Genomic DNA, 10630 nt, shown 5'->3' with positions numbered 1-10630 from the left:
GGCGCTTGGTAAATCTTGCCGATTGCCATAAATAATATTTAAGTATAAAAAAATAATCAAGAGTAAGCGTGCCTTGTATTCTTTAAATTCTTATGCCTTGCCCGCTATGGGCTATGTATGCTCCATGTCGCCCTTTGTTTAACTGTTTTTCGTTGCGCTCGAGCGTAACAACTTTTGCATAAAATTCAAGCCTTAAGTTTATTCCTTGGCACATTTTGTGTTAAAATAAATGATCAGTGTTGCCTTTTTAAAACACTGAGTTGCCGATTCACTTCAACGAAAATCGCCACTAGAGTCAAATGAAGAGGAGGAAAACGGCTAATTGGACTGGGTCGGACGCCTGCCAGCAGATGGTGAAAGCGGTGTCGTCAAGCGACCGATTATGTCGCTGGCGGAGCGCTGCAAGAGGCACGTCGAGAGCGAAGGCGAGTACGAGTCGTCCGAGACCACTGGTGAGGACGTCCGCCATTTTATCATTACCGCTTGGCTTTCCTTGCCAGAGAGTGCTAATGAGACGCTTAATGCCTGCCGTCCTCCAAGATATTAAACAGTCATTTTAAGCATTTCGCATACAAAGCTTGGGGCATTTCGTTTCATTATCAAGTTTCAGTGTTCAAGCCCATTAGAATTCCGTTTCGATCTGGATGAGCATTGCACCGGCCCGGCGGTCGTGTATATGCGGAATGCACGTTAACTAGCTCAAGCTAGCAGTCTTACGACATTGAAAAAATTTCTCATCTGCAGCTGGGACATGAGGCGTTCTTTAGGCCTGGTTAACTTCCGGCTGTCTAGACCTCACAATACAATTATTTCAGCAGAATTAGACAGGCTGACGTTTTCTTCACAGTCCACTCCAACTCTGGTCGCTTTTGAGAACAAGCGAATGTTGGAGTGACTAAAGTCCATGTAGTAGAGAGACCTGGGCCGGTTTGCTGATCTTGCGGCCGCGGACGCGGCTGCGGCCAAGAGGGATTTCTCTGTCACGTGACGAGCTCCACGGGGACAAGGAAGTACCTAGCGTCCCTGCCTAATGGCGGAGAAATCCGTATCGCTTCAAGCACAAAAACCTAATTTCGCTCGCAAAAACTGAATGCAGGAACTTTTAACTGGAGTCGAATTGACCGCCCCCTTTATACTGTAGGAGCGGCAGGTAAAGTTACGGCCAGGATGAGTAAATATGAGCCAAAAGAAACAAAAAACCACGCGAGATAAAAGCGGTGGTACTATATATTTATCTACCTCCGCCAGCATTGGCGGCTCGCGCCTTCTTCTGTGGCCGAGAGGTTAGAGCTGCGGTACTTGTCGACGCGGCTTGAAAGTTCCGGGTTCAAATCGCGCCGGGCAGTTTTTTTTTGTATTTTGCGCGTGTCTCATTTTTTTACTGTGATCCCTTTTACGAATCATCCACTTGCACTACTTCGCCTTACACAGTTTTTACTGTTAGTCCTACCTGTTCAATCGAAACACCGGGAAGAAAAAAAAATCAAGGCAAGTTAACGCGCTAATACAATCGTTTCATAATGCTCATTAAAAGGAAACCAAGGTAACCGCATCGGTATGGCTTTCGCACAAACGGAGCCGAAACAAGCATCCTTTCCCCAGCAACTAGAAGTTTATGTGTTTTTAAATATACAACCCTCTTGCTACGATACCTTTCAATAACAGAAGGCGCCTATTTAGTACTACGAGAAACTGCAGTAGTGCCAATTAAAAGAAAAAAACTTCCACAAAATAAGCAAAAAGTAATAAAGACTAGCAGCTGTAAATTCATTGATTGAGCGAAATCCTACAGGCAAGGCAGCAAGTCAAACGTCTGAGAAAGTAGTAATAAAAGAAATCATAATTTTACTTGCATGGAATGTGATAAAAGGTATATTTTTACTCTTTACATTTTGCTGTGGCAATCGTTTTGTAATATTAACACATTACTTGTTAAATTTTAGTTAGAATAGCGGACGATGAGAACCGAATGTAAAAATGAATCAGGCGTCGACATCGCAAACCATACCTCTCACCCCAAAACCTAAAATGACTTTGGATCAACACATAGAATTAATTATAGCAGTTGGAAAACGGAAACAACAAATTCCAGAGAAATTCAGCAGCAGAGTTACCTGGCGATCGAAGAGACGGGCATGGGAAGATATTGTCAACTTTCCGCAGAATGTACGGCAGATGCAGTAGGCGTGGGGGCAGTTGGTAAAGAAAGTCAGAGACATGTATGCGCTCTTCCGAGGTCATGAACAACGAACTGGTGAGTCAGAGCTACACGCCCAATGATTTTATAGAGCTTATAGGGCCTTGTCTACATTCTTAGTTGGAGTGCAGTCAAATATAAGAAAAAAAAAAAAGAGTTTCTGGCACGACTTGCACCCGGGACTTTCACGCCGCGACGCCAAGTGCCGGCGCTCTAACCTCTCGGGCACAGAAGAAGGCGCGAGCCGCCGCCGCTGGCTGAGGTATATAAATATACTGCCGCCGCTTTTATCTCGCGTGATTTTTCCTTTCTTTTGGCTCATATTTACCCCTCCTGGCCATAACTTTACCTGCCGCTCCTACAGTATAAAGGGTCGGTCAATTGGACTCCAGTTAAAAGTTCCTGCGTTCAGTTCCTGCGAGCAAAATTAGGTTTTTGTGCTTGAAGCGATACGGATTTCTCCACCATTAGGCAGGGACGCTAGGTCCTTCCTTGTCCCCGTGGAGCTCGTCACGTGACAGAAAAATCCCTCTTGGCCGCAGCCGCGTCCGCGGCCGCAAGATGAGCAAACCGGCCCTGGCGTGGCAGGCTCACGTCCTAGTTCACCATCACTAGTTTTAGTGGTTCGACGTCTTGATGCGACAAAAGGTTAGTTGCGTTGGCTCCCTTTTTTTAAGGCTAGGCCTGTTGCTGCTGAGCGCGTGCTGACAGTGAGCTTGCACAATGCCTCTGCAACGTACCCTCCACACCATCAGGATTGTTGTTATTGGCGAACGATCAGAGAAGGCAACGCGTTAAACAATGGCATTCGGTGAATACTATAATAACGGGCAGGATCAGAACGGCAGGAAGGTATTTCGGTGGTCCCGCCTCCTGGGTGAACTTGCTAGCTCTGGTAACGCTTTGGCGTTTCGTGACCTTTGAGCGCGCACGCGCGGTGAAAGCACGGCGGAAAGCTACGGGGACGTGCTGGATGCCGGGCATCAGAAACAAACGCCCTGCCGTTATCACCCTATATCAGTGATGAAAACTGCTAAAAGAATACAATCACATATTTCGTCTTATGCTACGGAACGCGCAGTCTAAAGCGGTCCGCTCAATTGAAGTGAGTCTAACTTGCATTGCAGTGGACGAATGGGTAAAGGCCTCCGACGGTAACGTCCCGCGCAACTCCGTTGTCGGAGGTCAGAACTTGAATGGCGAAAACTTCTACGTCGGCCGCATCATGCTGCGAGGATACGTGCTTCCAGGCAAGGTGCTCACCTCAGCCAGGGTGTGCTTCGTATCCCTGGATCAGATGGAGTTCTCGAGCAATGTCTACGACGTGCTCACCAAGTCGCCCTCCACCCAATATGTTTGGGTGAGAGAGTGTTAACGTTTAGACGCACCTATGCACTGTGATGAGAAATTGCTATGCTGCCGTTGATAGCCAATTTTTGTATCTGTTTAGAATATAATAATTAGACGTCAGACTTCTCACCCTCGCGGTGGTAGCGATCAAGACTAGTGACAACTGTTAACGTGCGTCCCCTCTACTGACGGCTAATTGCTGCTACGCTTTGTTGGTAGAGAACTTCTTATAGAAATCCTAGGATTTCCTTCCGAACCAGGTGTTTTGTTTAATCGGTAGTCCGGTCGTGTGTTGCTGCTCCACTTCAGGTGTAAGTAAATTTACTCCTGTGTAAAGTTTATTTTTCCAGCGCATATACCGTTGAAAATGAGGAGGAATATTCTTTGTAGCTGCGGTAGTATAGTGCGCGATAGAGAAAAGTCAGAAAAATATATTCACGGACTCATGACACATGCACAGATCATTATCGAATAAATACTGCGCAGTAGAGTGTTGCAGAATTGAATTGAACGTGCGTAGTGAAACAACATTGAACCGACCTCACTGCAACGTATGCACTTACTATGTCATTTAGGAGGTGTTGAAGTAAGAAGCAGATTTCCTCACTGGCTCTTGTCGCGAAAAGACAACGAAGACGATCGGATTGATAGGTGGAGCTCGAGGGCACACCAGAGAGTTTTAAGTAGATCGTTCCGATACCACGACAACGTTACCCGATAACGATATGTTGCATGCGTAAAGGCGGTGGCGGAGTATCGGGTATCGTTATCGGAGTCATCGGAACGATCTACTAAAACTCTCTATTAGAGAGCTTTAGTAGATCGTTCCGATGACTCCGATAACGATCACCGCCTCTACACATGCTCCGTATTGTTATCGGGGGTATCGGAGGTATCGACACGATCTACCAAAACTCTCTAGTATCGAACCTTCCCTGTATATATGCAAATATTCCGCAATTAGCATTAAATACAAGTGTTTTGCATGACCAACCTGACGGTGACCGATAATTCTGCAAATACTGTAAAAGCAAGTGTACTGGAGTTTGTCATTTTGATCAGTAGTTCGGGAAGCTCATCTCACGTGGGGGCTGTTATAAATAAACGTTTTGTTAAGGAGTTCAACATTCATGACGCATGCGACTCTCCTGTTGATCTCGTGATGATATCTACTCAGCGTGCTGTGAAAGGGCTCTAAATGTTATAGGTCAGCTGCATTCCTTCGAAACGCCTCCATAACATGGACGTAATGCTTTTCAGACTTCCCAGCAGTTCTTCCCGTTTAACTGATACAATGCGGGACCAGGCACAGGGAGAGAAAATTGTAGATTACTCCTTCGTAGTTTTCCGCTTAAGAAATAACTAGCTCAGGCTTCCCCTTTGTTTGATAGAATGTCCAGCGCAGCGCGAAGCGCGAGGCGCGTGCTCTTTAATTCCTTTTCCTTTACAAGCTGTACATATATACAACGAGACTACAGCGCTATATAAGAGTCTGTGTCTCACATCTTCCCTTTTCTAACAAGGAAGTCAGGTGGCGTAACGTTTTGGTCGAATAACACATCTTCCACTTGTCGTGTGTGTGTGGCTCGTGTCGGTACATGCAGGAACGAACAGAGGTACATTCGGTGTACTTTTTCGACGATGGGTGGTTTCGGCGGTCGCTTCAGGCATCGGAACTAAGTGTGTCCTGTTGCGGCGAACGGACGTATCGCCAGTGTCCACCCAGTTAGATCTCGGCTCCTCAGCTGACCTGTGGACAGTGCCGAACTTCTCGAGGTCCACTACCCAGACGTCCGTGTCGACGTTCAAGTCAGGAAGATTTCGCACCCCATGGCGGGAATCAAACCAGAGTTTCTGCTTCTTCCTGCTTTCTTCTTCGTACGCCCTTAGTTTCTCTTTGTCTGGGAGACGAGGAAGCAGGCTGTTTGAAGAAGTTGGAAGAGTTGTTCTGATTCTTCTACCCATTAGTAACTCCGCAGGTGAGTAACCGTTCTTGAGGGGGCTCGCCCTGTAGGTAAGAAGAGTCTGGTACAGGTCTCCCGACTTTTTCAGGGATCCTTTGATTATTTTTACAGCAGCTTCTGCTAGACCGTTACTTTGTGGATAGTGGGGACTTGAAGTTGTGTGTCTAAACCCATATTCTTTCGCAAACAATGCGAACGATGAATCGGGTCCTTTGGAAAACTGTGGTCCGTTGTCACTGATGACTACCTCCGGTATGCCGTGTCTTGCAAAGATGGACTTGCAGTCTGTGACGACAGCGTTGCCAGTCAAGCTAGTGAGCTTCACTAACTCGGGAAACCTCGAGTAGTAATCAGTGACAATCAGCCACCACGACCCTCCAAGAAAGAAAAGGTCCATGCCGACCTTTTGCCATGGTCTTTCCGGAAACTCCGTGGGCTTCAGTGGCATTTTCCTGTTTCCTTTCTGTTGGAGGCAAGTCCGACATGACTTCACCAAATTCTCAATGTCAGCGTCGATTGTTGGCCACCAGACTGCGTTTCTTGCCCTCGCGCGGCATTTATCTATGCCAAAATGGCCTTCGTGCAGAATGCGAAGAGTTGCTTCCTGGAGCTTTTTCGGGATGATGATTCTGATGCCATGCATAAGGACGTCTTCGACTTCGGTGACATGGTCTTTATGCGGCCAGAACTCCTTCAGGCAAGGCTGCAGATCACGATGACTTGGCCAGCCTTTTTGTGTGAAAGAGCGGAGTTGGCGGCAGGACTCATCTTCTTCTTGTTCCCTTTTTAGCTCTTGCAACGAAGGGGGAGCAACTGGCAGCGTTGAAAACAGCTGGTTTATGTAGCCTTCGATCTCTTTTTCCAGCTCGTTGTCTTCGATCTTCCCTTGCAGCGGAGACCTTGACAAAGCGTCAGCGGCGGCGATGTCTTTGCCTGGAATGTACATGATTTCAAAAGCGTACCGCATTAAGCGCATGCGCATCCTCTGCAGTCGAGGTGTCAGGTCGTCAATCGCTTTCGACCCAAACAGCGAGACAAGAGGTTTATGGTCCGTTTCCAGGCAAAACTTAGTTCCGCAGACGTAGTCGTGAAACTTCTCGCAGGCCCAGACGAGAGCAAGGCCTTCCTTTTCGATCTGAGCGTAACGGCGTTCAGTCTCGGTTAGTACTCGGGAAGCATAGGCAATGACAGCGTAGCGACCGTCATCTTGCTGCTGACGTAGGACAGCGCCCAGGCCATACGAGGAGGCATCCGCCGTGACTTTAGTTGGTCTCTTCGGGGAGTACATCGCGAGGACTGGATCTGATGAGAGTAGTCTTTTCCAGTTTGAGAATGCTTTTTCCTGCGCGGTCTCCCAGACGAACTCTTGCTTTGATGACAACATGCTTGACAGTGGTTGTAGCAACTCTGCCATGTTAGGTACAAAACGACCTAAGTAGGTGGCCATGCCCATCAGCCGTCGGAGTTCAGTCTTGGAGGTTGGCCTCGGCATCTCAGTGACTGAACTCCGACGGCTGATGGGCATGGCCACCTACTTAGGTCGTTTTGTACCTAACATGGCAGAGTTGCTACAATCACTGTCAAGCATGTTGTCATCAAAGCAAGAGTTCGTCCGGTTTATGATGTTTTAGATAAGGGATAGCGCCCTTTGCCTTTTTGACCTGATTGCGGTCTTCTTGGCTGCTGATGGTAGTTTAGATGGTGAACATTTCTGTTTTTCCACGTCCTAGGACCCATGCTTTCTAACGTCATGCCAGGCCGGTGGCTCTGACCCAGGATCGGGACATGTGCAAATGTAGCTTTCTTGGAAAAACAGTGATTCTGCGCGTGCACAATGCGGATAAGTCCCGTGGGCAAAATGCAGTTGTTTTTAAACGATGAGATTTTTACAACGGCTGTCTTCTGTCCCTAGGTCCGGATGGGCGGGAGCGTAATGCCTCGCAACGCCATCGTGGGCGGGAGAACCCCTAGCGGGGAACTCCTGTACGTTGGCCGCCACGTGCACAAGGGAGAGGTCACGCCGGGCAAGGTGATACCGTCCCATCGCTGTATCTACATACCCTATCTGGGAAAGGAGATTCGCTACCGGGACTTCGAGCTGCTCGTTCAGGGAGAGTATCCCTACTTCGAGCCGAGCAAGTCGATGAAGTCTAAAGATTCGGGGCAAGCCTCTGCTTCGGCGTCAACCACACCGTGACTGACTCTTGTCGAAGGAAAAAAAAAAAAAAGAATGCCTTTTTCTTCTGATAACTTTGGTGTTTTTTTAAACAGACCCTCAGGTGCTTATTTTCTAGTCTAAAGTTCGTGTGTGAAGGTCAGAGTACAACTAATCAGAGCGCCTTTTGGGTTAGACCTAGAAAATGCCATCATTTGCAGTTTGTCTGCAGTTGAGTCTAAACCAACTAGCAGTGTTTATTTTATGACAGTCATACAAAATCCACCCTCTTTTGGTAGGCGTCTGTTCATTTCAAATCTATTTTAATGTTTTCGAAGAAGTGTTGCAACTGAAACATTGTATGGCCCTTCTCAGCATCGGTACGGCCTATAATGTAACTCATTTGACAACAAACTCCAATTCCATGTGACACAATAATTATGTACAGCATTAAAAAAATATATCATGGGCACTTTTCATCGTCATACGTCGTGTCCAAAGAGGAAATATTCAAAAATATGCGGATGAACAAACTGCACTTCATGATCGAATGGAACAAAAGCTACGAAGCCGGAGTTCGAATCCCGGTTACACCAAATATTTTCTCTTTCGGCGGCATCGTAGACTTTGTTACGTTCAATCAAGTACGGTTAATTTCTCTGCATTGTTTTGAATATTGAAACATATTCCACATCCTAGCCTGACTCTATCGCGATAATTTTGTTGGCGGAACAACACCGGTTCTTTAGCGACGTTCACACGCAGTGTGTGGATTCGGCTTGTGGTCTTCGAAATGATTCGCCTGGTGCGATCGTAACAATAGTCCGGTTAATCTCAGGGGCGGATCAAGAACTCCGTTTGGGGGGAGGGGTGGAAAATTTGTAAGGATACTATTCTCCTATTCTTTATTGTGCACCGGCGGGTACACCCATGTCAAATTGCCCTCCGAGAAGGGGGGAGGGGGGGGGGGGGAGTCAACTCCGTTTTGGGGGGGGGGGGGGGGGGGGGCGACGGCTCCCGTTGCCCCCCGCTCTTCCCCCCGCTCTTCCCCCCCCCCCCCCCTTGGATCCGCCCCTGCTTAATTTTTCGATGTACAACAGGGAAAGCTACAAATACGAGCTCGTTGCTGAAGGGCGAACCTCGGCTGCACGAACTTTTACACAGGAGCAACTCTCGGAGCTATGAGCTCGTGGTTCTAACCTTTTCCACGGTACATATGTTCAGATGCAAGAAAGTGTACATATTATTACTGTAAAACCTCCAAAAGGAAGCCGCACCTACCATGAAGAGAGAAATAAGAAAAATACCAGGTGGGCGATCTTTCGGGGGGTTATTTCGGTATTCTACTGTAGTATGCAAACTCCCACAAAGGCTGCAGCTGAAGGCTTCTCTTCCTCCATTTCTTGTCACCAGTTGATTGAAGCACCACCATCCGTGCGCGCTGCGGTTGCTTTCTCAACTGATGTTGCAAAGACGCGCCGTACCATTTTTTTTTTTATAATGGCTTTTTAATTTGTTCTTTCACGAACTTCGGGAAAATGTGGTTTACCTTTGGAAGTCGACAAACTGGTCGAATCTTGTAACGCACGCGTTGGTTAACCTTTCAGTCTATTGTACCATCCTCCTTTCTACTTCTTTTGCTTTCTGTTTTAGCTAGTTATTGTTTCCAAACGTCGTGAAAGTTAGGCATTGTTAGCTACGAATAAATAAAAATAAATATGCTTATATGAGACTGAATGATCCAGGAACACAGGCATAAACGAAGATGTGACAAAAGCCACTACCATTTTCTGTAATCGCATTGAGAATTCAGTAAAGCAGTAGTTGAACCGATTTGATCGAATTACATTTCTCTGATCACTCCTCAACCCATTTGTTGAGGAGTGATCCCTTTAGAGACTTCGGTAAAGTGTGTACTGAATAAACAAGACATTTAATGACTTTTTTTCTTAGAACTTTACTATCTAACTTCTTTCTTAAACAATTAGCACCTTGTTGCTTCCCGAAAATGATCGCATTAGCAAAATAGTTTGCTAAAAATACCTAGATATTTTTTTTAGTTTTTTTTTTGTGGTCGAGAAACATGAGGCACAGAGACGTCGATAACGATTGTGATGAAATATGCATTTTATTTTTTTCACATGAATCTTCTTAGCGAGTGAAAGTATGACATCGGTCGAAAGAATTCCAGAAGTTTTGTAATGACAATTGCTCTGCACAGCGGAGCTGACAGTATATATACGACCGAGGAAAAATGTCATCTGGGTTCCTGCAACTTATGGTTAAAGACACTAAAAATACGATGGTCGAGGTCAAAGTTTTTTCTTCATTGGAGAACTTGAAATATTTGAAGGCGGCGATGTGTTTCAGCAGCACGAATCTCATGCCAAAGTGGTCGGTGCCGGATATACAGTATCAAAGAGAGTCACCTTTGACTCTTTTTAAGGAAGTTGCCGCATCCCAGGCATCTACTCTGGCTGACGACATTAACTTTGGTTTTATTTTATTTCTTCATGCGACATTTGACGTCGTGCCTAACAGATCTGACGAAAGGACATCAACTACGAACTTCTACGAACTGCCGGGAACAGACATAGGCTCAATAATTAATTTCGCCAACCAGGAGTTATCAACCGTCCAACTTGAACATGACATAAAAGCAGTTTCGTAGGCGTCACCGACAAGAAAAAAAGTAACGAAATACGTTATTCGTTATTTGCAAATAAAAATAACGCGTTAACGACCTACGTTACCTCAAAATTATAAAAGGAAGGCGTTACCGTTACTGTTAAAAGTAACACACGTTACTTTTGCGTTACGTTTTTAATTATGAATTAACACGTTTTACTTTTTTAACGTTACATGTATGCATGAGCACCATATTTCAAGAAACATTACGTCTATACAGAAACTGAACTCTTTTACAGTTACACCTAAATACTCGTAAGAAAAAGCGCACAACCA

General features: G+C 46.0%; 1 protein-coding gene across 2 annotated transcripts; it reads left to right on the top strand.

Moving 5' to 3' along the window:
• The first annotated feature begins 300 nt into the window (after positions 1–300).
• On the top strand, positions 301–8129 carry LOC8042828. 2 transcript variants are annotated; one of them, XM_029981526.2, is made up of 3 exons: positions 301–452; positions 3325–3452; positions 7424–8129. In XM_029981526.2, the coding sequence occupies exons 1-3, from the start codon at positions 383–385 to the stop codon at positions 7706–7708; spliced, it is 483 nt and encodes a 160-aa protein (XP_029837386.1). In that variant the 5' UTR covers positions 301–382; the 3' UTR covers positions 7709–8129. The 2 variants fall into 2 exon arrangements, with proteins under 2 accessions (XP_029837386.1, XP_040069787.1); XM_040213853.2 differs by having other exon boundaries at positions 3325–3557.
• Positions 8130–10630: the final 2501 nt, after the last annotated feature.

This window comes from Ixodes scapularis, unplaced genomic scaffold (genome assembly GCF_016920785.2).
Source record: "Ixodes scapularis isolate PalLabHiFi unplaced genomic scaffold, ASM1692078v2 PGA_scaffold5__190_contigs__length_132052651, whole genome shotgun sequence".
NCBI lineage: Eukaryota > Metazoa > Arthropoda > Arachnida > Ixodida > Ixodidae > Ixodes > Ixodes scapularis.
This window is presented reverse-complemented; position numbering and strand designations above follow the sequence as displayed.

What these genes read in the sequence shown, in the direction of transcription:
- LOC8042828 (XM_040213853.2), top strand. Translation starts at nt 383, where the DNA reads ATGTCGCTGGCGGAGCGCTGCAAGAGGCACGTCGAGAGCGAAGGCGAG. An exon ending in CGAGTCGTCCGAGACCACTG is followed by an intron (nt 453 to 3,324) that starts GTGAGGACGTCC and finishes CTTGCATTGCAG; the next exon opens with TGGACGAATGGGTAAAGGCC. An exon ending in CCTCCACCCAATATGTTTGG is followed by an intron (nt 3,558 to 7,423) that starts GTGAGAGAGTGT and finishes TTCTGTCCCTAG; the next exon opens with GTCCGGATGGGCGGGAGCGT.